At 52.2% G+C, this 27,897-nt stretch overlaps 1 protein-coding gene across 6 annotated transcripts in view; it reads left to right on the top strand.

Annotated features, from left to right (window-relative positions):
* LOC119589934 (cytohesin-1-like) overlaps nt 1-27,897 on the top strand; it is a 90,792-nt gene that overhangs the window by 43,004 nt on the left and 19,891 nt on the right. The window contains exons 1-2 of one of the 6 annotated variants that reach the window (XM_037938595.1): nt 22,625-22,732; nt 25,604-26,223. The exons of 3 other annotated variants lie outside the window; for them this stretch is intronic. In XM_037938595.1, coding sequence (XP_037794523.1) covers nt 25,906-26,223 — 318 coding nt within the window. In that variant the 5' untranslated portion in view covers nt 22,625-22,732; nt 25,604-25,905. Of the gene's footprint in view, nt 1-15,471; nt 15,942-22,624; nt 22,733-25,603; nt 26,224-27,897 lie in introns of those variants that run through there. 2 more of the 6 variants (XM_037938596.1, XM_037938600.1) reach the window with 2 other exon arrangements.

The raw sequence follows: 27,897 nt of genomic DNA, 5'->3' as shown, positions 1-27,897 counted from the left end.
CCCACTGATTTACTTTCGTTACTTTTTTTTTTTTTTTTTTTTTATTCCTCTCCTCTCTACTTCACTCTTGTCCTCTCTCTCTCTCTCTCTCTCTCTCTCTCTCTCTCTCTCTCTTTCTCTCCTCTCTCTCTCTTCTTCTCTCTATCTCTCTCTCTCTCTCTCTCTCTCTCTCTCTCTCTCCACCACACACTCTCTCCACACACACACCACACACACACACACACACACACACACACACACACACACACAAATTGTGCACATCCGGGACAGTGGCTTCGAAATTGGGCGGTTTGTGAAGGCACTTGTTCGCGTGAAGTGTTGCAGTTTGGAGGCGCTTTTGTGCGAATGGGAAAGGAGAGAGAGAGAAGGAGAGGGAGAGAGAGAGAGAAACAGCGAGAGCTTGTGATGGCACTGGGGAACTGTGTGAGTGTGCAGTGTGTGCCCGGGGGCTCACAACGAGTTTTCTGTCAGGAGGTGGAGATGGGCGGGAGGAGAGAAGGGCGAGGTGGAGGAGGGGGGGCGGACGGTGGTGGTGGGGGAGGGGGTGTGGGTCACATGCGACCTGACAGCCACTGGTAGGAGACGACAGGGCCATGACGGGCGCTGGATGGCCCTTGCAAGGGACTTTAAATCAGACAGACAGACAAGAGAAAGAGAGAGAGTGCAAGTGCCAGTGTGTGTGGGAGGATTTGTGCTTGCGTCTCCATGTCATGTGAGTGAGTATATATGGGCGTGGGGAGCGGGGGCGAGGGCGTGTGCCGTGGGCGTAGGGCCGCGTGGGGGGTGGCCAGCATGATTCAGATGGTAGTAACGCCGAGACGTTAACGGACCTCGAGAAGACGTTGAGGGCTGCCCTAGTGTGCCGTCGTCACTCGTAGAGTACAAGGTGTGCGCGCGACGTGGCGTGAGTGTTGCGGATAAGTGTCGGCGTTTAGTGTCTCTGTGGAGGGTACGGCGTTTAGGCACCCCCTTTGGCCGTGCGTGAACCAGTTTGCACCGCTTTACATCAACCCCCCCCCCTTGTTGCTGCCAACCACCAGTGGCACCAGGTAGGAGAGCCGTTGGTGTCCCAGCGACGGACAAGGCGAGGCATTATCTACGCAAGGACACACACACACACACACACACACACACACACACACACACACAACACACACACACACACACACACACACACACACACAGAGAGAGAGAGAGAGAGAGAGAGAGAGAGAGAGAGAGAGAGAGAGAGAGAGAGAGAGAGAGAGAGAGAGAGAGAGAGAGAGAGTTTGGCGGGCGAAATAGGAGAGAATTAAGCATGCGTAGGGAGGGGGTGAGGGGATAGCCACATGGTCGAGCTTATGTTCTGTCCCAACCACTGTTTACTCTTCTACGCAGCTCAGCTCTGGTCTGTCGCTCCACCTCTCTTCTTCACACATCTACTTCCTCTCCCTCTCACTCTCTCTCTCCTCTCTCTCTCTCTCTCTCTATCTTTCTCCTCTCCTTCTCCTCCCTCTCCTCTCTCCTCTCTCTCTCTCTCTCTCTCCTGTCTCTCTCTCCTCTCTCTCTCTCTCCACTCTCTCTCTCTCTCTTCTCTCTCTACCCTCCCCTCCTCTCTCTCCTCTCTCTTCCTCCCTTCTCTCTCCTCTTCTTCCTGTCTCCCCCCCCCCCCTCCCCCCCCCCCCAAACAAAAACCCACACACACACACAAAAACAAAACACACAACACACACACACACACCCAAAACCCAAAAAAACCACAAACACACCAAAAAAAAAAAAAAGATGTAGACGCGGTTAACGAGCACCTAAAAAAGCTCGAGGGCAGTAAAAAACCTACGCGGGGGAAGGGGAAGGTAAGAGGAGAAGGGGTAAGGAGAGGGGGGAGGGGAAGGGGTTAAGAAAGGGGGGAAGAGGAGGTAGGGGAGGAAGAGGAAGGAAGGAGGGAGGAAGGGAAGGGGAAGGGAGGAAGGGAGGGGAGGGGAAGAAGGAGGAGGAGAGGAGGAGGGGAGGGAAGAAGGGAAGGAAAGGAGGAGGAAGGGAAGGGGGAGGAAGAAGGGGGAGGGAGGGAAGGGGTAGGAAGAGAGGGGGAGGGGGAGGAAGGTTAAGTCGCGGAACGGATGCTCTACGGACGGGAGCTTGGTAGGGGAAGGTAGGACTCGTGTAGAGGAAGAGTAATGGGGACGATACCGATGACTTTGGCATTGTTAGGTATTGCTGTTTGTGATCGTTGCAGCTGTTGTTGCGGTCGTTTTGTTTCACCAGTTATTATTACCATTACTATTGCGTTTACGATTTCATTATTGTTACTGTCAGTCATCAGTGTTTTTGTTATTAAGTTATGTATTTTTCAAATATAGGAAAAAAAAAGAGCTCTGCCCCTGAACGAGGAACGGAGGACTAAAGAGGAAGAACGCAATAACGCAATAAACAGGGAGCGGCGAAGGGTTCATGTTTCCTCATCAAGTCCACATCGGTTGAATTTTTTTGTGTGTGAAGAATACGTTACAGAATGTTGTTTAAAACGGCCTCCGGCGACCATGTTTTACCGCCCGTAATGACGGCCGAGTTCCGTTTTTTGTTTGGTTTCGAGGGGCGGGATCATCTCTAGACGGGGCACACGCAGCCGAACGGACGGACGTAGATGCAAATGAACAACGCGCGCTTACACACATACACGTATACATAAAAGTAGATAGACACTTACATACGCACATGCGCACACCCACACACACGCACACGCATACGCAGACACACACACACACACACACACACACACACACACACACACACACACACACACACACACACACACACACACACACACACACACACACACACACACACACACACACACACACACACACACACACACACGCGGCCCCTACATGTCCTTTAGCAACAGAAACACATACAAGTCCTTCCTCCCTGTTCAAAAACACTCCAGTGGGAAGAGTAGCGTATTTTCGAGTGTAGAAAGTGCAGGTCCTTTTTTTCTCTCCCCTTAATGGGTGGCGAATCGACCCAGATGGCGAGTTATTCGACCGCGGAGATGGCGAAACGACGGCGATCTCGCTGCTTCAGGAATCTGGTCTTTCTCCCGCTTGCCATGTATCTGTCTGCAGTTTTTTCTGCCGTATTATAAATCTCTCATTCGGCGGAGAAAGAGGCTGGGAGGGGGAGGGGGAGGAGAGGGAGAAGAAGATGAGGGAGAATGGGAGGGAGGGAGGGGGGGGAGGGAGAAGAAGATGAGGGAGAATGAGGGAGGGAGGGGAAATAAGAGATGCTGAGGGAGAAAGGGTAAAGGTGAAGGAGAGAAGTAGAGAGAGAGAGGGGAGAGGAGTACATGTTGTTGATCCCGCGGCCGCCCAAGTGGACTCGGGGCACGGGCGGGGTGGCCAAAAAAGGGCACGATGGAGTAGGATAACGACCAGGCCTGCTACCACATACCGCTCCCCCCCCCCCCCGCGCCTATCCGCGCTCTCTCTCTCTCTCTCTCTTTCTCTCTCTCTCTCTCTTCTATTCTCTCATACTATTTTGCTCTCTCATTTCTCTCTCTATTTCTCTCTCTCTTTCTCTCTCTATATCTATCTCTATCTCTCTCTCTCTCTCTCTCTCTCTTCTCTCCTCTCTCATCTCTCTCTACCTCTCTCTCTATTCTCTCTCTTCTCTATTCTCTCTCTTTCTCTCTCTCTTTCTCTCTTTCCTCCTCTTCTCTCTCTCTCTCTCTCTTCTCTCTCTCCTCTTCTCTCTCTCTCTCTCTCTCTCTCTCTCTTATCTCTTCTCTCTCCTCTCTCTCTCCTCTTCTTTTCCTCTTTCTCTTCCTCTCTCTTCATCTCTACCTTCTCCGTTTCGGTCTACTTCTTTACTTATCCTCACTCTATCTTCCTTCTTCCGTTCATTCTCCCATCAAAATTCGTTCTTTCCTATCCCTGTATTCTCCAATCTCTTTCCCGATTTTCTCCATGTCCCTTCTACGCATTTTACGGGGGGAAAGTGTGCAGAACAAGTCGATCCCTTTCTCATGCCAGTTGCAAGCCTCCATCCATGGTTTTCTCCTGCAACCGAACTTCTTTGCCCGTTTTCCCCATTCTGCTTTTCCGTAAAATTTTGATTGGCTCTTCTTTGTTGTCCGTCTATTTTTTTGTCTTTTTTCATTAGATCGCCATATTTCTCTTGTCTGTTGAATGTTATATATGTATGATATCCCTTCTGTTTCGTCTTCTACATTTTCTTCTACTTCGTCTGCTTCGTCTTCTTTGTCGTCGTCGTCATCCTCGTCCTCTTATTCGTCTTCTTCCTCCTCATCGACATCATCCTTTCCACTTTCCCTCTCGGGCATCCCCTCTCCCCCTTTCGTAGCCACCACCTGCATCCAGCCTGGGCATCCATCATCGATTATTGAGTCTTTGAATAACGTCGCTGTTCGCCCGAGCGAGTAATGGCTTGTGTAACGAAGGTCAATCCACGCTGGCTTGGTTCGCGCGTCACCGAGCCTTCGTTGTCATGCGATTGTCATACGTGTCATGGACGGCAGCTCGCATTGTGGAGGTGGCATTCCCTTGGTGTCATATATGTGTTTTTTTCTCTCTCTCATTTTATCTCTATATTTCTTTCGCTTTCTCTTTCTCTTTCTCGTTGTTTCCTCTTCGTCTTCCTCTTCCCCCCCCTCTCTCTATGTATCTACCTACCTACCTACCTACCTACCTACCTACTTACCTACCTACCTACCTACCTATCTACCTACCTATCAGTCTCAAGTTGATTTCGATTTTTTTTTTTCGTTTTCGCCTTTCTCCTTTCTTCTGTACCTCTTTTCCTACATCCTCCCTCCCTCCCTCCCTCTCGCAGCCAAGAGAAAAGTTGTGCAAGACTGGGCTAATGACCCCGACTGTCTTCCCCCCCAACCCCCACCTCCCCTCACGACTGCAAAGAGGGGAGATCACGGAAAGAGGAGGCGAGGGGAAATTGCTCGTCGCGGAGAGGAAATTTTATTTCTAGGGAAAAGGGGCAAGTTAGGGTTGTTGGTCTAAGGAGGGGGGGAGTGTAATTAACTTGTAAGCTGATTTCGGAAAGTGTTCGGGTGGATTCACGTTGTCTAGTGAGGGGAAACAATCAGGTGAATCCAGGTTAATGAAGGCAATTTGTTAAATGAGTTAATTCTTGCATCACTTCTTTAAATTAGGTGAATCTTTCCCACATTTTCCTCTCCTTTCCCCTCTCCTCCCCTCCCCCCTCCCCCTCCCGAGGCCTGCGTGCAACCTGCTTTCTCGGAAACGGCGAGCAATAAGGTCGGAATTGCCCTCACGCACAGTAGCACTATCTGCCTCCCACGTTATCACCGGATGACGAGGAACCGACGCTGGGGCCGGCGATAAGGACGAACGGAATCCTGTTCTTTGCTCCGATAAGGCTCGAGTATTGGGGCGCCCTTTGTGCCAGGGAGGGGCTACGCGAGGGGGACAATAACGAGGATTTTTGTTGTTGTTGTGTTATTCGGTTATGTGTTTTTTGTTCATGCTTCTCTTTGTGATATCCCTATCCCCTTCTTACTCACTCTCTTTCCCTTCCCTCCCTCCTTCTGCTCCCCTCCACTCCCTCCCTTCACCCCCCCATTGCGCAATCGAAATGTCAGCAGCGATTGCGTCGGGCGGGTGTTTGCTCCCCGTTTTATCCCCGCACGAGTGAGCATCCGGTGATCTATGCAGCATTCGCCATTAACCTGTCACGTGTATTTGCAAAACAAGATGTCGAGTGATGTATTTTTATCGCCAGAAAACGCGTCCAACGAATATGCGTAGAGGGATGTGCTACACACGCACGCACGCACACACACACACACACACACACACACACACACACACACACACACACACACACACACACACACACACACACACACACACACACACACACACACACACACACACATGCACACACATGCACACACATACACACACATACACACACACACATGTATGTATATATATATATATATATATATATATATATATATATATATATATATATATATATATATATATATACATACATACATACATACGTGTGTGTGTGTGTGTGTGTGTGTGTGTGTGTGTGTGTGTGTGTGTGTGTGTGTGTGTGTGTGTGTGTGTGTGTGTGTGTGTGTGTGTGCGCGTGCGCGTGCGCGTGCGTGCGTGCATATACACATACATACATACAGGATTTTTTTCTTTTCTTTTCTTTACTTCTTTTCTTTTCTTTTCTGTGTGTGTGTAAGTGTTATATATATATATATATATATATATATATATATATATATATATATATATATATATATATATATATATATATGTATTGAGAGAGAGAGAGAGAGAGAGAGAGAGAGAGAGAGAGAGAGAGAGAGAGAGAAGAGAGAGAGAGAGAGAGAGAGAGAGAGAGAGAGAAGCTTTGCTGTGGTAACAAAGGAATAAAGGAGGAGGGAAATATTGATACGATTTCTTTTTAGAGTTTTAATAAGAATCTCGGAATGTTAATGAGGAGCATTCCAGCCACAGCGGCCGTGACGGGAAAACACCATTATAAATCTAGCGTGACGACCACTAGCCTCTGGTCAGCAACGCAGAGAAGCAGGGGATTCTCTCCCTACGGCCCAGGAGCAGACGGGCCATTTTGCCGCGAAGGAAAGACTTATGGGAAACTTGGGTACTTGTTGTCATTGATGGACGCTGGCGGGTCTTGTTTTTGTTGTTGTTGTTGTGAGGTGAGGGGTGGGGGGGGGGGGGTGCAACAGAGGTTCTTGTTTACCGTTTTGGCGTGGGGGCGAGCGTGGGAAAACGCGTCTATTTTTAGGGAAGGTTTCGATCTGACTCCCAAATCTGTTTATCCCTTTGTTTATCAGACTCTTTCTGTTCGGTTCTTTCAGTACACACGCGCGTGAACGCACACACACACACACACACACACACACACACACACACACACACACACACACACACACACACACACACACACACACACACACACACACACACATTTATAAGTGCGCGCCCGCGTGCAATTATAGATGTATGTTGTGTGCATATATCTGTTCTGTTGTATAATCATTCTCTCTCTCTCTCTCTCTCTCTCTCTCTCTCTCTCTCTCTCTCTCTCTCTCTCTCTCTCTCTCTCTCTCTCTCTCTCTCTCTCTCTCTCTCTCTTTCTCGTTTATTTTCATCTAGAGACATGTTTACCCCGTTTCGGGATGCTTCCTCGAGCGTTATAAGTCGGAGCTTGTGACTCGGAGGACCATAGCGTCAGGACCATAGCGGCGCCGCCCGTGGCATCTTGCATTACGCGCATAGCTGAGTCCTGAGCTAAGGGGAGATAATTGCGAGGAGGTTGCAGGTTGATTGATGGGAGGAGAGAGAGAGAGTGGAAGTAGGGAGAGAGGGAGAAGGAGAGTGAAAGGAAGAGGGTGAGTGGAAGCAGGGAGAAGGTGAGAAAGAGGGGGAGGAAGGAGAAAGTGAGGAAGAAGGGTGGGGGGGAGCAGGAGAAGGAGAGAGATGGGCGGGCAGAGAGACAGGAAGACAAACGGACAGAAGGAGACGGAAGCAAAGAAAATAAAAAAGAGAGATAAGAGAAAATGAGAGGAAAGAGGGGGGAAGGTACCAGTGTTGGCTGCAGTAGCCATAATATTTCTGTTCTCGCCACCGCCATTTAAACTGATATTGACTCATGCAGGCGATTAACAAAATAAATTGAGATACTAACAGCACATACGGTTAGTAAGGGTCAGTCAGGGTGAGAGAAGAGTGAGAGGCGAGAGGGGAAAGGGAAAGGAGAGGAGAGGGGAGGAAAGGGAAGGAGAGGAGAGGGGAGGAAAGGGAAGGAGAGGAGAGGAAAGTGAAGGAGAGGAGGAGGAAAGTGAAGGAGAGGAGGGAGGAGGAGAGGGAAAGGGAGAGGAGAGGAGAGGGAAAGAGAGGAGAGGAGAGGAAAGTAAAGGAGGGGGGGGGGGGAGGAAAGGGAAGGAGGGGGAAGAGGGAGGGAGGGAAAGAGAGGAGAGGAAGAGAGGAAAGAAGGGAGGAGAGGAAAGTAAAGGAGAGGAGGGGGAGAAGGAAGAGGAAGAAGAGGGAAAGAGAGGAAGGGAAAAGAAGGGGGAGGAGAGAAGTGAGAGAAGGAGGGGGGAAGGACAGGGAGGGCAAGAGATGAGAGGAAGAAAGGGAATTGACTATGCAGGGGGAAACAATAAATGAGATATAAGAGAATACGGTATGAAGGGAAGGGTGAGAGAAGAGGAGGGAGAGCGAGAGGAAAGGGAAAGAGAGGAGAGGAGAGGAAAGGGAAGGAGAGGAGAGGAAAGTGAAGGAGAGGAGGGGGGAGGAAAGGGAAGGAGAGGAGAGGAGAGGAAAGGGAAGGAGAGTGAGAGGGGAGGGGGTGGGTAGGACCCCCAGCCGTTCTAGATTGATCCAGCGGTGCGAGAGGTTGGGGCGGGAGGGGGGAAGGGGGGATCTAGGGTAAGGGGGGAGGGTACATGAAAACCTTAAAGCTGCTACTTTTTTCTATTTACGCTGCCTCTTTGGTGCCCTTTAGGAGATTCTTTTTATGCAGTATTTGTTTGTGTTTATACGACTATTTTTGGCAACGTAATTGTACTGTTTTTTATTTAAAAGATTCTGGTCTGTATTAGTTAGCATATCTGTGTACTTATTTGTGTCAGTACTCATTTTCGATATCTTTCATATATAATGGTGGGCTTCTGATGTTAGAGGTACTTTGTTTATTAAGGCCCTATTTTCTCTCTGACCTCCGATTTCTTCATACAATGATATCTGTTCCTTTCATTTATCTTTCCCGTAACCCATGGTGCTCCTCCTCCTCCCCCTCCTCCTCCTCCTCCTCCTCCTCCTCCTCCTCCTCCTCCTCCTCCTCCTCCTCCTCCTCCTCCAGGTCGTGTCGTCGCGCGGGGGCAGATGACGTCATGGCTGGTCGTGACGTCAGAGTGCACCAGGTGGCGAAGAGATTGCTCTAGGCCCATCTACCCCCACGGGTGTCGCCCACGGAGAGAGAGAGAGACAGGCAGGCAGACACACAGACAGACAGACAGACAGATAGACATACAGACAGACAGGGAAATTTGCTAGTACCACACATAGTGTACGCTCTATCCGTTACAATATGGAAGCCACGCTGCTTTATAAAATATTCCGTTCCGTGATTGTCCCGCGTAAAGGCGATGGGTCACTAGACTTCACTAAGTGCAGTGCTTGCCTTCACTCCCCTCCCCACCCCCTCCTGCCGCATGGAAGAAACGTAGAGCAGCGACACGCCTGTTATGTAGGTCGAACCGAGCCGGGCGCACGGTGTCGGGATCTTGCAGTCGGGTCGCTGGGACGGGGCACGGGCGGGCGTAGCGGCGGAGAGTGGGCGTGAAAGAGGGGCGCAACATGTGCTTACCAGCCCGGCGCCAAGCCTTCCGGATGACCTGTGGGCGCGGCTTGAGTCACGCGACGTTCAGGCTGGCCCGTGCTTGATTCTTGTGTGTTTGTGTCGGAGAGAGGGAGGAGGTGGATGTCGGTCTCTATTTTTATAACCTTTTGTCTTATCTACATCCGCTGCCTACGCACACGAGGCCTGGGTGTTATTCATTCACCAGTGTGTCCTTAGCGACGGTACCCCCCCCCCCCCCGTCTTCTCTGCCCTGCTTCCTGTCCGCCCTGTCTCCCTCAGATCTTGTTCTCCGCTTTGGGCACCAGTAACGCCGCCGCCAGAAAAGACAAGATACATAAAGTTCGTCAATTTATGTATTTCTCAACCGATCTGCAGTCTGCCACGGAGTCCTCCCTTTGCCTGCTGCAGAATCTACTTGTGAAATCGTGTGGCTCTTGGCAGGAAAATTTCAATGGAGCGGATGTGGACGACTCGGCGGTCAAGGCGAGCCAGCGGCCGAGCGGCGTTCCGAGGGCTGCGAGTGAATGAACGTGAGGGGCGAGGGACGCATAATCGGCCGCGAAGGGGAGGTCCCGCGAGGAGGGTGAATTTAAGGGGGGGAGGGGAGATAGCAACCTGCCCCGCGGGAGCGGTTCGCCTCACTGAAGGGCTTCAAGACCTCCGAGCGACGTGGCGAGAGCGGGCTGGCTTGATCCCGCCGTGGGCGAGCGAGGGTGGAGGGGGCTTCAAGAGAGGGCCGTGGCGGGCCCGCTCTCAGGGATCTTGGCTGATGCTATCGGGCTGAGGCGTTCGACATGAACGACCGGACGCACCTGTCCGCCGATCACAGGCGCCGGGCAGGGGACAGGGCGTGTACTTGCCCGGGTCCTTTTGTTACCTCATCATCGTGTCTTCGAAGGGGAGCTGGTGAGCTCGCGAGGTCGAGTGCTCGCAAGCTGCCGGTGAGATCCCGTGCAACGCCGACATAAAAAGCGAGACCAGGATCTATTCGGGGGAATTTCCCCTCTGGCGTCTTCTGTGAGGACCCTTCGACAAACACGTGCATCACTCCACAGTTCTTACCTGTTCCTTCTGAAGCCCGTAACCCTCTTACAAGCCCTTAACCCCAACCCCGTTCCTATCCCCCCTCCCCCCTTTCTTCCCCCTTTCGTCTGATCGGCGGGAGAACTGGCCGGACCGGATGCCGCTGAATGAAGCTGCTATGTAGTTCGCAGGTTGTCTGGCCACTTGTGCGGCGGGGCGTGGCCAGGGGGAAATGGGGGAGGGGCAGTGCAACAGTGGCCAGCAGCTGTGATGGCCGAGTGTGGGAACTTATTGTGGGGAATCGTGTATCTGAAGGAAGCTCTTTTATGGTTATAATAAGACGGTGGGAGGGAAGGGTCCAGGGCACGTTAACGGAAGAGATGCAATGAATCATTTGCAGTAACCCCCTCCCCCATTTGCTTTCATGGCTGCTTGCCCATGAACGATGTGATGAGTGCGGGGTATCCGATATTGCTTGAGGTTTGCGTTTGCTTCTCAATTCAGGGCTCGGGTGACTCGCCTCGTAAAGATAAGCAGGTGTGGGAGCACGGCAGAGTAGACCAGTACGCATGGGCTCTTGTGTGTGTCTGAGTGAGTGGGTGAGTGAGTGAGTGAGTGAGTGAGTGAGTGAGTGAGTGTAAGTGTATGAGTGAGGATGTGTGATTGAGTGTGTGTGTGTGTGTGTGTACGTGTATATGTGAGTCTGTCTGTAGGTGGAGGATATGGGTCTGAATGTAAGCGTGTGTTCGTGTGTATGTGTGTGTATGCATGTATGTATGTGTGTATGTATGTACATAAAGTGAGTGAGGGATCGAGGTTTCTCTTCCCCATTATGGAGCATCCCCTGTAGGCTCTTTAGATGCAGGAAATCAGTCTCGTCTTCGACCCACTTCCCCTCCACCCCCACCCCCACCCCATCCCATCCCCATAGCTCCCGGCGTTCCATTTCGCACAAACGTCATCTCTCCGGAGGCGTCCAACATCTGTCTTGGTTTGTGTCGGTCATGGTTCTCTCTCTCTCTCTCTCTCTCTCTCTCTCTCTCTCTCTCTCTCTCTCTCTCTCTCTCTCTCTCTCTCTCTCTCTCTCTCTCTCCCTCTCCCTCTCTCCCTCCCTCTCTCTCCCTCTCTCTCTCTCCTCTCCCTCTCACTCTCTCTCTCTCCTCCCTCCCTCCCCCCTCTCTCCATCACTCTCTCCTCTCCCCTCTCTCCCCTCCCTCCCCCTCTCTCTCTCTCCCTCTCCCTCTCCTCTCTCTCTCCCTCTCCCTCTCCCTTCCCTCTCTCTCTTCTCCTCTCTCTCTCTCCCTCTCCTCCTCTCCTCTCTTCCCTCTCTCTCCTTCTCCTCTCTCTCTCTCTCTCTCTCCTCTCTCTCCTTCTCTCCCCCCGCTCTTCCCCCCCCCTCTCTCTCTCTCTCGTCCCAGATTTTTGTTTTATTTATTCTTTATTGATTGTTTTTATTTTTTCACTGCATATCTGCTTCTTCGCGCGATGCTCCTCCCTTCCCTAGCCAATTGAAAGCTTGCCCAAGAGATAGAGGCGAGGACCCCGACCCCATCAGCTCAGTGGATGGACACCGACCCCATAGCCGTAAATACCCCATCCTTAAGTGGCGTTTTCTGAAGGGGATTAGCCCGCCGTGCCGTCGCCCATTAGAGGAGGAGGCCAAGCAATCAGCCACACACGGAGCTTTATCGGGGGGGGGGGGGGGGGGGAGGGGGAGAGGGGAGGGCCTAGTGTGGCTCCGAGGGACGGCCAGCGCGCTATGTCGGTGCAGGCAGAGGCGCGTGTGGGTGGGTTGTCGGTCTGTCTTGCTGAAACTACCTGTCTGTCTCTGTTCACTCTGTCTCTCTCTCGCTCGCTCTATTGTTCTACCCATCTGTTTGTCTATCAATCCATCTAGTTATCTAAAGACCAAAACAAAGGGACAGAGACATATATGTACGCATGACATATTCTGTCCCCCCCCCCCAAAAAAAAAAAAAAAAAAAAAAAAAACGCGCGCTCGTTCACATGCTTCCATACGCACACACACCGGCGCGTCCACGTCCGTTTCATTGTACATAAGTGCCTGTGTTTGTGTCTGTCTTTGTGTTCGGCCGCCGCTGCCACTTCGTGTAACGCGCCCCGCCGATGCCCTGGGATTAGTGGGCGCTCCTGTGGTGATCCCCGCGGCGCCTGGGGGAGCCTTGCTGTTAGTCCTCGGTTATCTGCTGGACGATGGTGAAGTGGGACCCTTTTATGGTGTCAGGAGGGGGGGCGGGGGCGGGGGGAGGGGGACGAGGAAGAAGTCGGCTTTGTGGAGGAGGTTCGCTCTATGTATATACATTTTGCCTTCGTGTTATGTCGTTCATTTTCTTTTGTTTTCTCTTTTTTCTTTCTTTTCCCTTCTTCTTTTTCTCTTTCTCTCCCTTTCTCTTTTTTCCTTTCTCTCTGTTTCTTTCCCTCTCTCTGTTTCTTTCCCTCTCACTCCTCTCCTCTCCTCTCCCTCCTCTCCTCTCCTCTCCCTCCCCCTCTCCATCCCTCCTCTCTCTCTCTCTCTCTCCCTCTCTCTCTCTCTCTCTCTCTCTCTCTCTCTCTCTCTCTCTCTCTCTCTCTCTCTCTCTCTCTCTCTCTCTCTCTCTCTCCTCTCTCTCTCTCCCTCTCCCTCTCCCTCTCCCTCTCCCTCTCCCTCCCCCTCCCTCCCTCCCTCCCCTCCCTCCCTCCCTCCCTCCCTCCTTTCTCTCTCATTTTCTTTCTCATCTCTCTCGCCTCCTTCGCGACGCCACCTGAGTCACCCGGATGATCCTGAGCCCGAGGTGTTGTTCGCTTACTTAGCCCGACCAGAATATCGCCGAGTACTTGCCACGTCTGTGCTAATTGAGCTTGAGCGCCTTTGTTGCTTCTCAAGTTGTGCATCCCCTCCCCCTCTTTTTCCGTCCTCCCCCTCTTCTCCTCACTCTTCCCTCCTCCTCCTCCTCCTCCTCCTCCTCCTCCTCCTCCTCCTCCTCCTCCTCCTCCTCCTCCTCCTCCTCCTCCTCCTCCTCCTCCTCCTCCTCCTCCTCCTCCCCTCCTCCTCCTCCTCCTCCTCCTTTCCCCCTCACTGTCTGTGTGCTTGCTTCGTGGCAGCTATTAAAATAGAAAATAAACTTATTTCTGGCACAGAAAATGTGCATGTTGAATGTCTCTGTTTATGTTTAGTTTCCCTCTCCCTCACCTCTCTCTCTCTCTCTCTCTCTCTCTCTCTCTCTCTCTCTCTCTCTCTCTCTCTCTCTCTCTCTAATATATATAGATAGATAGATAGATAGATAGATAGATAGATGGATATTTAGATATATATCACTGTCTCCTTCCCTCCCCCCATCCATCTATCTATTTTTCTATCCAACTAGCCATCAATCTAATCTATCCATCCATCCATTTCCTCTGTCTCTGGATGTATATCTGTCTGTTAATCTGCTGATCCATCTTTTTATCTATCTTTTGCTCTTTTGACTTTTTTCCTTTGAGACGCGAGCGAACAGGTGTTCCGAGAGGCGCCAGACTGTGCAAGAAAGCGCGGAAAGAGACTTTAAGATACGCTCTGTTTGAGGCTGGCGGCTGCCGCACTCGGGCCATGTGCGAGATGGCCGCTGTTTTGAAGGGCGAAAGATGCTCGGCGCTAGGTGATTGGCCAGTCTCCCAATCGAAAGGCGTCGGCTACGAAGGCTGTGCGTCTTGCTGTCATTCACACCTGCGTCGCGCTGTCGACGGAAGTGCTAATCCCACGAAAAAAAGGTTCGTCTCGAGGAAGCGCCAAGCGATGGGCTCCCTCGCAAGAACACGCGAGTTTGTTTGTGTATGACAGGGAAATCTGCTTGTAACGACCTCCCTGTTGACACTGATGTATCGACCGGTCGTTGTTTTTGGGCGAGGCACTGTTGATGTTGGCGAGCGCGATGAAGGGACGGGGGAGGGGGAGGGGTGGGCTGTTTCCTCTACCCCTCTCCCCCTATCTACTCTGACCTGCGGCGGGCGCCGGGGACCTTAGCAAAGGGCTGGCGCCAGGGTGAGCTCGCTGGCGCCAACCGACACGTGCAGCGGGTCGGAAAAACTGGAGGGAAGCAACAGGGAAAGAGAAGGATAGGGAAGGAAAGTGGGAGGTAGAAAGAAGGAAAAGAGAAACAGATGATTGAAGAAATGAAAGATGGAGGTTGTAATTGTTTCATTTATTTATTTGTTTTTAATCATCTATTGGTAATTCTCTTTTATTTTGATTTGACTTTATTGAATGACGTGGCGGTGCCCCCCCTCTGGCGCCGGGGTGGCCCGTCGTCCGGTCGTGGATTTCCCAGCATTGATTCGCAGTGACACAGCAGCTGCACGCCGTAGTGTGGGAGGTTGCATATTATTCATGCTTGCGGGCGTCAGGTGTAGAGCCTGCGTGTTGGACACGGCGCGGCCCGAGGCTGTGTTGATTCCGATCAAGCAGGTACTCTGTCTCGAAGCTTCCTTGGCGGGAGCAGAGCAGACCTGCAGCACGTACATACGCATTCACACACGAAAATAAACGCGCACGCGGACGCACGGGCTGTTGGGTAATCGAGTGGACTTAAAGTTGGGCAAAACAATCAACAGTCTGCCATGCTTGCGCTGCGCTTACTTGCCGACTTGTAGTGCGTTTGTGTGCGGCGATTAGTAAGGTCCAGCGAGTGAAGGGAGTAAGTGGTGCGAGAGGAACGAGAGGAGCCAAGAGAAAGAGGAAAGAGTATGTGTCAGCGTACACAGGCACCGAGCACTCTATTTACATTCCCGCTTGATGCTTGATGCGTCGCGTGAGCACACGTAACGCTGCTACTACACGGCGCCGGGAGGAGGCTGGCAGTAGTCTAGTTTGCACCCGGAGGAAGACAGCGTCAGTGCCATTTTGCTGTTCACAGAGCCAAAACAGCACGGGACTAATATGCATGCTTTAAGCGACTATCCGGGAAATACTCTTGAAAATATACGTGGTTCTGCTGCTTTCTGAAACTGGTGTGTTGTGAAAAAAAAAATCTTGTAGACGTATGTGTATATACGGTTTTCCTAACTTCGTTTTTCTCTTAGATTCACAGCAAAACATTTTGTCTATAGCTTGAGTTGATTTGGTAGAGTGTACCCTGAAAGGAGTTGATTTTTTGAAACGCATAAAAGGAAAACGGAAGCGTGGAGAGGAGTTACTGAAGTATTATTGCCAGTTCATTACAAACAGTAAGATGTGAAGATAGTCTAGAGAAAGACTAGAGTGTATTAGCTTATTTATTATATAAACTTTGTGAACGGTACCATGGATGTTGCGTGCAACTTATAGCAGCCCCGGCATGTACCGCGTCGCATGGGCGGCGGTGCAGCGCGGGCTGACGGAGGCACTCTTGGGCTATGCCGTGGCACTGTGGAAGCGGTCTCGCCCGCGCCTCCGCCCGCTGCGCCTTCTGCCCCCGCCCTCGGCCGCAGGCGAGGACGACGACGATGCCTTCTGCGGCCTGCATCATCAAGACTGCCCTTGTCTTGAACACCTACATACGCCCGTCATCAAGGTAACTTGCCATATGACAAATACCTTTTACTTTGCCATATAGTAAATATCATAAGTTGATGATAATCTCGGAGACGCTGGGTGTTTTTTCTCCATATGTGAGTAGTCATACAGGAAGGTCGAGTTTTATGAGGGTCTCGATCATGTTTTCCATAGTTACGCCTTGATATTTGCTTAAAAGAAAATGGGTGTGACTCGGGTTTTCTGTTTTTATATTTGTCTGGGTAACTAAAGTATTTTATATGTTTTCCTTGAATGTAATCGTTTAGATAGACATAAAACTTTTATAATTCACCATCATTATGGTATATGAAAGAAACTCAAATGAAGGGTTAAGCAACACCACACTACTTCAGTCACAGGTATTTAACCCCACTTAAAGTAATCTTGCGATTTCGTGCTATTATCCCTCCCCTTCCCCCGCTCTCTCTGCTTCTCTCTCTCTCTCTCTCTCTCTCTCTCTTCTCTCTTCTCTCCTCTCTCCTCTCTCTCCTCTCTCTCTCTCTCTCTCTCTCTCTCTCTCTCTCTCTCTCTCTCTCTCTCTTGTCTCTCTCTCTCGATCATCCCTCTTCCTCCCCGGCATCAGAGTTATATGGATAGGACGGAAGAAATAAGATGTTTAAAGTGACGATGGGTGAGTGGCAGAGGGGGGAGGAGGAGGAGGAGGAGGAGGAGGAGGAGGAGGGAGGAGGAGGAGGAGGAGGAGGAGGAGGAGGAGGTCCTTGGCAACAGCGTGGCACTCGACGCCCACCCACTCGTCCTTGCAAACTGGATATAGATCATGTGTCACCTTCGAACCATTATCTTGTGGCGAGGAACAACTCTATGCCGCCCGCTTGCCCTTCCCCTTCTCTTTCCTTTGCTTCTCTTCCCCTCCTTTCCCTTCCCATTTACACCCCGTCCTTTCCTTCCCTCCCCTCTCTTCCCTTCCCCTTCCCTCCCCTCCCCGCCCCTCCCCTCCGCTCGCCTCCCGGTCCCTCTTCTCTCTTCTCTTCCCTTCCCATCTCTTCCCTTTTCCTTCCCTCCCCCTTCCCTCCCCCTTCCCTCCCCCTTCCCTCCATCTTCCCACCGCCATCACCTGCAGCATTAATACCCCATCTCTGTCATTTACAAAACCAAAGATATTCTAGTGTAATCAGGACTTGATGCTGCTCTGCGAGTGTTGTTGATACATTTGTTATTTTTAGGTTCGTGCACTGCAGCTGTACTCGTTAGCTTTTGCTGCGATTGAGTTGTTGTTACTTATTTCATTATGATTATTATTCCATGCCACGTCCACTTTCCTTTTTTTCTCTTTTTGCTCTCTTTTTTGTCTTGTTATTCTCTTTTGTCATGGCTGGAGCCCACTCCACTCTTCCCTTCTCTTACTCTCCCTTCATCTCTCTCTCTCCCTCCCTTCCTCCCTCCCTCCCTCCCTCCCTCCCTCCCTCCCTCTCCTACTCTTACTCCCCCCCCCCTGCCTCCCTCTTCCTCCCTCTCCCTGCACGAGAGTCTGTTTGTTTATCCGTTAGCGTGTCGTCAGCGTCACGACGAGTATTCGCTACCGATCGTGACCCCCTGCCTCGTTTGCGGGTGCTTGGGCGCGCGGGCGGCGATTGGCGAATACCACACCTACTTTCACCCACTTGAAATTCGCCCTGTTGTAACGTCTCTCTCTCTCTCTCTCTCTCTCTCTCTCTCTCTCTCTCTCTCTCTCTCTCTCTCTCTTCTCTCTCTCTCTCTCTCTCTCTCTCTCTCTCTCTCTCTCTCTCTCTCTCTCTCTCTCTCTCTCTCTCCTCTCCTCTCCTCTCCTCTCTCCTCTTTCTCCCTCTCTCCAAAAAAGATTTTGTCAGTAGTTCCTGCACGTTGATGATTCTTCCTTTATTGTTTGTATCTTTTTCTTTTCTTGGTCCCTTTTTTGCGCTTCGGAAGGCTCGCCGCGTTCTTATTACGTTGCATTGGAGTGGATGCGGCTCCCTTGTCGTTCTTGCTTGCCGGTCGTGACGTCAGAGGAATGTCACGTGCCAGTTGCTGTTACTCTCTCCTTTTCGGGCGCCGTTGCTGTATCTCTATCTTGTATTTACTTTCATTTTTCTCTTCCTTTGCTTCCTTATGTTTGCGCAGTATTACCTTTTTCTTTTGTTTTTCCCTTTCTCTCGTTCGTTTTTTGTCTCGGCCTTGTATTCGTATGTGCGTTAAAAGTATTATTAGCACACAATAACGTGGCGCAAAGGCCGGAATGCAGTTCACGCGCGGGGGAATTAATGTTTTTTACACCAGCCGGAATTAATCGTGAGGGCAGCTTTGTGTTTGCTTGGTATACGGAACGAGGATTCTTCCCCTCCCTCCCCTCCCTTTCTTCCCCCCCTCTTAATTCTTACTCCACCTGGCACCCATTCTGGTTCCCTTATCTTACTTAGCACCCTCCCCCCCCGTCTGCTATCCGGGAACACACCTGGCACCCCATCCCCACCCCTACCCCTCCCTATCCCTTCCCAGCACTCATACCCCCCCCCAACTCCCCTCCCCTCTTCCACCCCCCGATCATCCTGACTTCCCCCTGCGCCCATCCCTGCCCCCATCCCTGCCCATACCCCCTGCTGCACCCCCTACCCCGTACCCCCTCTTGTTTGTGCCTCAAGTGAAGGGGAGTAGGGGCGGCGAGGGATGCGTAAAGGATGAATTCCCTTCGTGTCCTCCCGCCGTCCTTCAGGGAGCCGCGAAGACGTCCCCCTCCTTCTGAGACGTCCGAGGGAGAGCGACGTCTCTGAGGCTGCGGCTTGATGAGATGATTGCTCGGCTAGACCTTTTTTCCTCGTTTTTTTTTTTTTTTTTTTTTTTTTTTTTTTTTGGTGTGGTGTGTGTGTGTGTGTGTGTGTGTGTGTGTGTAGTGAGGGTGTAGGTGGTGGAGGGAGTGTTGTGGGGGTGGGAGAGTTGTGCGTGTGTATGTGTATGTGCGCAGGCGTTTTATATGTCATATCATGTCATGTTTGTGTCTATATCCGTCCGTGTGAACAACTAAACACCTGCTGAATTAATGCCTCGAGTAGCGGGCGTGGGCGTGAGGCACTGTACTGTCATTAATGTTAAGGGCCATCTGGTGGGCGGACAGGCAGCTGGCCAGGCGACGAAGACCCAGGCCATGGTGTGCTCTAGCAGGTGGTGCAGACAGCGTAACACGTGACGGTGGTGGATATTGCGATGGGAATGCTGGTAACACACTGGTCTGTAACACACTTGGAAAAAAGCCAAAAAAAACTCAACAGTTACCCAGCATGACGTCTAAATAACACCAGAAGGAGAGTGGTTATAGGGGCAAGGGGGGAGGAAGGGGGAGGGGAGAAAGGTTCGCATGAATCATGGGGTTTCGCATCTTGCATAATGCGTCGTTACTTCAAAATGAATGAATATAAACGGTCGCCCTTTTGTGTGGCCGAGGCATTTCTTGCGCAAGATCGCCTTTCCTTCCGTCCTTCCTGTGGTCAGTGTGGCGATATTGCCCAGGTATTTGTCCTCAAACCTTTATGCAAGACGGATCCTTTGGGCGGGCACGTTAGCTGCCCTGCCGCCCCTTCCTTCCTCCCCTACTCCTCCCCTTTGCCAAAGGCAGTCCTTGCCCTTCCCCCCTCCCCCTCCCCTCATGTCAGAGTGCAAACGGGTGCAAGAAGGACGTGGGAGAGAGGAAGGAAGAGAGAAACAGACAGAGACAGAGAGGCAGTGAGTGAGTGGCAGAGACGGAGAGACTGGGAGGAGGCTGCACAGACTGATGGAGACAAAACACACTGAGACACACTGAGATTAAAAATGGAAATCGTGCCGAAATGACGCACAGGGAGGAGGACAAGGAAGCGGCGATTATACGAACGTTTTAATTGCCAGAACAATGGCGTGAAAACCTCCATTATCTCCCAAGAACCTTCCTGTCACGGTGCCATTATTTTTCCGCCGTTTTTCATCATAAATTTCTCACTCGTTTTAATTAACCCCTGAGCCGCCTCGCCGCCCGTGTGGTCAGGGGGACGCCCATCGACAAGCAGAACGCGACGGGCGGTGTCGGGCGGCCGTGTGACTCACCCGTGTCAAGTGATTATGCCGTTTCTGATGGTATTCTGGTTCGCGCTCTGCCTCTGCGGGCCGAGTGGAGGAAGTGCGAGAGAGGGAGAGGGAGAGGGAGAGGGAGAGAGGGGCCCGGAATTGTCCCTTGTTTACGGCGGGGCAGTCACGTGATGGTGGGCAGAGAGCGACGGTGCCGATGTTTAAGACCTTTGGCACTCTTTCAGGCCGGGTGCCACGTTTCTGCATATGCTTCTTTCGTACGCCTCTGACCCCCCCCCCCCACCTCTCCCCTATCTCATACCCCTACCCCCGGCCTCTCCTGAAGTGGAGGCCTTATTAGTATGCATCCTTAATTAGTGTATCGAGTTTCTATCTGTTAAGGAAAAAGTATTACGGATTTTTCGAATGTATTTTCGCGGTGGCAAAGGAAGCGAGTTGAAGGCGGCCCTCTGTTAGAGAAGCGACGGGGCGATGAGGAGAGAGAGAGAGAGAGAGAGAGAGAGAGAGAGAGAGAGAGAGAGAGAGAGAGAGAGAGAGAGAGAGAGAGAGAGGGGGTGGGCGTAGCGTAGGGGCGTGGGCTTCTGCGTGTGGCGTCGCGGGCGGCCCCGTCGGCGCTTGCTGTGGCGTTTCCCCGGCGAAGCAAAAGTCACTCTGCCGCCTCCTTCGCCACTATCGCACCATCATCGGGGCTTTTGTTTCTTCTCCCCCTCTCCCCCCACTTTCACCGCTGCCTCCCTCTCTCTTCCCTGTTTCGCGATAACTTCCGATGTGCTAAGCGTTTTGTTTATTTCCCTTCGCAATACGAGACTCTCACGCCATCTTAGCCATCTCTCTCTCTCTCTCTCTCTCTCTCTCTCTCTCTCTCTCTCTCTCTCTCTCTCTCTCTCTCTCTCTCTCTCTCTCTCTCTCTCTCTCTCTCTCTCTCTCTCTCTCTCTCTCTTCTCTTCCTTTCCTTTCCTTTCCTTTCCTTTCCTTTCTCCTGTCCCTTTCTCTGTTCCTCCTTCCCCCCTCTCCTCTCCTCCTCCTCCTCCTCCTCCTCCTCCTCCTCCTCCTCCTCCTCCTCCTCCTCCTCCTCCTCCTCCTCCTCCTCCTCCTCCTCCTCCTCCTCCTCCTCCTCCTCCTTCCTCCCCTTTCTCTCCCTTCCCCTTCTCTCTCTCTTCCCCATCAAAAGTGGAGAGAGGAACTTTAGAAACCAGAAGAGATTTTTCTCGTCATATCACTATCGTAAGCTTCCACGCGGTAAAATGGTAATAAAATTATAAAGAAATGATGAAAGCATAGTTTTACAACGATGGTGTTAATGGCACACATGATGCTGTCAATAAAAGATAAGATATTCATCTTACAATCCCGATTTGTTAATTTGCTCTTTGTAAAATTCAATGACTGTTTTTTAACCTTTTCCTTTCCTTCTTTGCAGGTATGTTTGCTGTGTTTTCGGTCTTCAGTTTTGTGGTAACGTATTACTAACTTGTTCTTGGCGAATCGAGGTAAGATAAGAGTAAGGGAATTCTGTAATAATCAATCACCAAAAAGTGGATAAGGCCAACGAGAGCGATAACAAAGAGGAGTCGCCCCTGTCCTGAGTCACAGGCTCCGGAAGCGGCATACCTGAGGCGAGGGCGAGGGGAGGATTCCTGGCACCTGCACCAGCTGCGGAAAGCCATGAAAGCCAGCTGTCACTACTGGTGCCACCTGCCGCCCCGACACGAAGCTGATTTTGTTTTTTTAAAAATCAAGCTCACTAATGTCAGAATGGATAATCGTGTTTGTTTGTTTGTTTGGAATTATGTTCTGCAATATCATATATACGATTTATGTGTATTTATGTGCGTGTCACTGTTTTGATGTGCGAGTTTATATAGGAACATTAGATCAAGTGATTTTCAAGGTTATCGCTATAGCTCCTCGTGCTTTATGGGTTTGGCTCCGCGGCCGCTCTTACCGATACGCTTGGCCAATCGATCTCGACCCGACATGACGGCGGTAGAGGTCAGTCAGTGGGGGGAATATCCTGTTTCGTTTCTGCAGATCGTGTTGTTAGTTTATTGAGTTGTTTATTTGTTATTATTGCTGTATTCGCTGTATTGCTGCTGTTATCAGAGATCTTCCTTTTTTTAATGTTTTGAGAACTTGTCCGTGCTATCGGCACGGCGACGGTGGGCGTGCGTGATGTTGCGGGCGGGAGTTTCCTCAGGCCGATCTGGCGTGGTTTTTGCAACTCGTTCGAGTCGACATCGGCATTACAGCCCCGCCGCCGGTATCAAGTGTTGGATTTTTTCCTTGTGCTATGCTGAAGCATATCGTTTTTGCTTGGAGACATTCCCGCGGTCTCATTGGATGGATGGGTAGTGACGTAGGAGGGCTCTTACCACGTGATTGGTGGATCGAAGACTGCCTCATGAGAGATGGGTGCAGCTATTGGTTGTTACCTGCGTGACGTCATGACTGATGTGGCAGAGCGATGCGGGTTGCCAGCTTTCAAATTTTTGGCTTGTTCGCTTGAAGTTGCGAATTGAATATAAAAATGAATTCTAGTAATAATTGTTATTTATAAACCGTGAATAACACATATTTCCCAGACCGGAAGTATTGTGAACGTCAGGCTTCCCTTCGCGGTTTATTAAGTGTGTGTGTGCGTGTGTACATGTGTGTACGGGTGTGTAAGTACCCGGGACCCTCAGTATCAGCTGATCCATGTGAGGAGGTGGACTGACAGAACGAGGCTCCCGTGCAAGTGTCGTTTCGAACGAGACCGTAAGATGCAACTCCGCCTCCGAGGGGGGAGAGCGGCCATGTGTTTGTGCTAGAACAGCAAGAAATGATAAGTGTTGTTCTCGCGCGGAGAGATAACGAGTTACAGAGTGGTCGATAACAGAGTTGGAAATTTTTTTTAAAGGTCTGCACGTTCCGATAGTGTACTTGTGATCGCCCTTGCTTTTCGTGTACGGTTCTCCAGTGCACGTGCTTTCGGCCCTTCGCGTGCAAATGGACCTTACGTGAAAAAAGACGGACGGAGAGTGAAAGAAAAGAGAGACCGATATTGTGAAGTGTCTTGCGTTCGCCAACGTTGTGATTGCACCCGGAAAACTCGAGTGGCAGGCCTCTGCTCCTTCTCCTTCGTCGTCATCTTCTTTTCTCTCCTAATTCATTTTCGTCTCATTCTATTCCTCTTCCTCCTCCTCCACCTCCTCCTCTTCTTCTTCCTCTTCCTTCTCCACCCCCTCCTCCTCCTCCTCCTCCTCCTCCTCCTCCTCCTCCTCCTCCTCCTCCTCCTCCTCCTCCTCCTCCTCCTCCTCCTATTCCTACTCTTCCCCCATATTAATGATTTTTTTCTCTCACTTATCATCTTCATCATCACCTGAAAGTTGGATTAAATGAAAACGAGAGACCGGGAGCAGATGAAGACCGACCCGCGGGCACGTGCAGTGAGGTGACACCGTTGTTTCGGAAATGTAGTCATTACGATAACGAGTGGCGGCGCTGGCTCCGTAATCCATCGTCAGCCTCGTACATTTTTCATCGCAATCGAGAGTCATTTGCCTGTCATCGACGCCGTTATCATCATCCTCATCATCACCATCGCCAACATTCCCCACCTTCTACGTTTGATGGTGGAAAGCGACGGGCAAGGCTGAGGTATCGGAATATTAAGAGAGGAAGGGATGGAAAAGGAAGAGGGAGAGAGAGAGAAGGAGAAAGAAAGAAGGAGAGGGAGTAGGAGGGAGAGGGATTAGGAGGAGACGGGGAGAGAGAGAGAGAGGAGGAGAAAAGAAGAGACTGAGAATGAGAAAGGGAGAGGGAGAGAAGAAGAAAGAAAGAAAGGGAGAAAGGAGAGAAGAAAAGAGATGGGGGGGGGGGGCACAGTATTCCGGGAACACCTTCGACGTGCACGGAATTAATGCGCAATCCCGGGAGACATAGGGAAGAGTTGGAAGAAATGGAAAGAGAGAGGAAGAGATGAAAAGGAGGAGAGAGAGGGAGAAAGAGAGAAAGGGGGAGTGATAGGGATAAGGGAGGGAGAGAGAGAGAGAGAGAGAGAGAGAGAGAGAGAGAGAGAGAGAGAGAGAGGGAGAGGGAGGGAGAGGAAGAGAGAGAGAGAGGGAGGGGGGGGCGTCCTTGGAGTGAAGACGGGAATAAAAGGCCGAGACGATACGAGACATGAATGAGGGAGGCGCCGAAATGAGGAGGATTGTGTGCGTGTCAACAAGGAGGGGGAGGGGGGGGGTTGGGTGATTGATAGTGAAGGGGTGGGGGGAGGGGGAGGGGATCCGGGACGGAATTGGATTTATATAAGAATGATTAGATACATAGAAGGTAAGGGCAATAATTTACTTTTTTTCCCTTAAACGCCAGGTGGTTACATGAAGGGAAATGCAGCGCTTTTGTTTAATGTGAAGGAAATTCTCATTGTTTTCGACAAGGGAATATTGGCGAATATCCTTTCTGTGTCCTTCGATCCCTCCCCTCCCCTCCCTCCTGCCCCCACCCCCCTTTGCCAAGGGTGTGGGGCTTTCGGCGTAAAGGGGGGGAGGGATGGGGAGGGGTTGGGGGGATTGGGGAACTCCCTCTGGCGTCGACTCATCCTCCTCGGATTTTTCTTTACGCGCCGAACCGACTGTGATCAAGGAGGTCGGGGATTTTGAGGGGAGGGAAGGGAAGGGGTGAGGTTGGGGGCGGGTGGGGGAAGGTTGAAATGGGGGGAAAGGGCTAAGGTTGGGGACGGCTAGGGGGTGAGGGGAAGGGGGTAGGTTGAAGGGCGAGGGAAGAGGTAGGGGTTGCTTGAACAGTATTTTAAACGTTTCGCTGAGGATATGCTTATCGGAGGAAATGTTTCCTGGGCGTTTTGGGGTTGGAAGCGCCCGTCTTGTCGTCTCCTTGGTTGGCGTCACGCTCGTGGCGGTTCCTGTCTCGTGTGTGTGTGTGTGTGCGTGTGCGTGTGCGTGTGCGTGCGTGCGTGCGTGCTGGCTTTCGGTGTCGTGCGGGTGGGCGCCGGTGGGGTGCCAGGGTACGCGGCGTGGGTGAAGGGCCAGGTACCGGGATAAGTGAGCTCCGGCCTCCTATCGGCACTTAGCGAGGCGTGATTGGGCGAGGTGTTGGCGGGCGAGATACGTATCGCGGCTATCACCCTCGACGGTGTCGAACGTCAGCGCTCATTCCGAGAAGCGTAATGGACACGAAAAAAAAATTCCCCTTTCCTCTCTCTCTCGCACATTCATCGCGGCCGAACATAGTTTCATATCCTCTCGTGGTGAGTGACATCACCGTAGATGACAGCCTAGGGGACCAAGGGGGGAGTGAAGGGAGGGGAGGGGAGAGGGAGGAGAAAGGAAGGGAAGGGACGAGGGGAATGGGGAGAGGAGGGGCTAAGGGTGTGACATTGCAAAAATAAAAGTGAATCACGAGGGGTTCAGGTGTTGACAGGTATGTGGATTAGTATGTGGGTATCTGGTTGGGTCTGGTTGCGGGCGTATCGGCGGGTAATGGCCGCTGCGCCAGTCGGGCCTGAATCAGATTTTTTAAGGGAGGCGGTGAACGTGTAGTAGCAATGAGTCAAGGTTTGTTCACGGCGTCCGAGGGTGGAAAAGGCTAATCATCGTGTCCTCTTTCCCTCCCCGCCGCCCGTAGTCTGTTCGGCGCTCAGAGCGAGACTGGTCGCCGCCCGACGTCAGCGTGGGAGAGCGCAGCCGGTGAAGGACACTTGCATGCGGCGGCCGTAACTGCCTCCGCCAACTGCGCTCGCTGAAAGCACGCCAACAGTGCGCTCGTGTTGTGCGCGGCAGTTGCGTGCGCGTTGCAGAGCGTCCACCATGTCCTCCAAGAGTGGCTAGCGCGGCCTCGCCCCCGCAGGACGCCGCCCCGAGCCTCCCGCTCCCCCGCGCCCCCTGCGATGAGCGTGTGGGTATGTGGCGCGTAGGGGCGCAAGCACTATGTACCGCGTGTGGGCGTGGAGGGCGGTGCAGTGCGTGACATGTAGCTGGTGGGCAGAGGAGGGCGGAGAGGATGGGCAGCTCCAGGGGTGCGACTGCGGGTGGGCGCGGGCGTGGCTCTGCGTGAAAGGCACCAGTACGCGGCCGCTGTCCCACTCATGGCACCACGAGAGCCGCCTCGAGCTGGGCATCCACGAGCACCTGCCCGACGACCATGCCCACCAGCCGCACCACCCGCACCTCGACTACGGCCAGCACGACGCCCCCTTCAAGATCCAGGATGGAGGACTCAGCTCCTCCAGCTCCACCAGCCTCAAGGTACCGCGCGTTTGCTGGGTTTGTGTGGTTGGCGATGAGAGTCGGATGCTTCTGTATGGCTGTTGTAGGAGTGGCTGTTTCGTCCGTGGCTCTGTGTCTGCCCTGGACTGTGTGTGTGTATTTTTTGTATGTTATGCTTTCAGAATGTGCGTGCACCTGCGTCGGTTGCATGATTATTGCAACGCGACTGAGTTCTCTCGATAAGCAGAAAGAGAGCAAGGCAAGGGCTGACCTCAACCTTCCGTCAGCAATTCTACTGACCTGGCGTCGAGGTCAGGTCGATTTTCGAGTCGAAAATATGTTTGCCTCCCCCCCCCCCCCTCCTCAAGTCTCCCACGCACACCGCTTAGAGTAGGGGTACCTGGAGAGGGGGGTGTAGGCTGCGACTCGTGTGTTTCACAACTCGAAGGGTTTCATTAAGCCGCTCGTCATTTAGCAGTCGATTAGAGGCAGTAATTACCTCGCCGTAATCCCGGGGCTGCGAGGGCGCCGGGGCGGGCGAGGGCGGCCGCACCCGAGCGTCGGAGCGGATTTGGCCAACTAATTAATAGGATTAGACGACTCGCAGTGGCGGCGCAGAGAGAGCAGCGGGTTGCCCCATCTCCAGGCGGTGGGGTGGGGAGGGGTGAGGGGGAGGGTAAGGGCACGGGTGCCTCTTGGGCCTTCGAGATGTGTCGACTTGGCCCTCTTGCCGTGCCGCTCAGGGCCGGTTTGGGCGATCCACGGCCGATACTGCAGAGATTTTAGCAGGTGTGTGTGTGCTCTTTCTCTCACACTCTTTCGCTTCTTTTTTTCCTTCATTCATTTGTTCTACACTGCCATCTCATTATCTCGTTTATCGATGTAAGCTACATTTATACCATATTCCCTATCCGTCCTACCTCCTCCCCTCCCCTTCCCCCCTCCCTCCCTCCCGCCACAACTCCCAGAATAGTCAAACGCACTGGATTGTCGAATGACCGAGCAGAATTGATTTTCCTGCCCCTGACATGGGCGTGGCGAGGCAGTGAAGGGTCCCCGGGTCGTCCTTGACACACAGGCAGTCTGTCATACCTGGTGACAGCTTTCCGCCCACTCATTAACCCGACAGGCAGCGATATTCTCTCTCTCTCTCTTGCTCTCTCTCTCTCTCTCCTTCTCCTTCTCCTCGTCGTCTTCCTAGTTGCTCCAGTTCACTCGCGTACACATCCTGCATCCCGTGGAGGGTTACCAACAAGGCATGCCAGCTGCTATGTGCCTGCATGCGTGCCAGGCTGTCTGTCTCCTGTCGCGGCGTGGTTGGGGCGCGGGCTCTGGGTGGGTGGATCTCGGCAGCGACGTCGTGCCGCCACACGCCGCCCCCGTGACGGCCGCTCGTCCCTTCCGCGGGCGGCGAGGACGACAGGATGGCAGGAGACATGGCATGAAGGAGGCAGGCTGATTAGAACGGGGGGGGGAGAAAGAGAGGAGGGCGGTACTGGTGTTACTGGGCGAGTAAGTGACTTTATACCGGTGTAAGGCGAGCCTAGGATCACGTTACTGGGACCCTCACACTGCGGGAGGGGCAGGGCGGGGGAGGTGTACTGGTACTGGTGGGGAATTTTAGTGGCTGTTCCGGTTGGCCTTGTTGGTGGTGGTATACTGTATGGCTGTGTTGGCTGCCTCGTTATCAGTCCCCCTCTCTTTATTCTTCCT

The sequence above is a fragment of the Penaeus monodon genome, chromosome 26, assembly GCF_015228065.2.
Source record: "Penaeus monodon isolate SGIC_2016 chromosome 26, NSTDA_Pmon_1, whole genome shotgun sequence".
NCBI classification, from domain to species: Eukaryota; Metazoa; Arthropoda; class Malacostraca; order Decapoda; family Penaeidae; genus Penaeus; species Penaeus monodon.
Note: the sequence above shows the minus strand (reverse complement) of the source record. Positions and strands in the feature narration are given on the sequence as shown.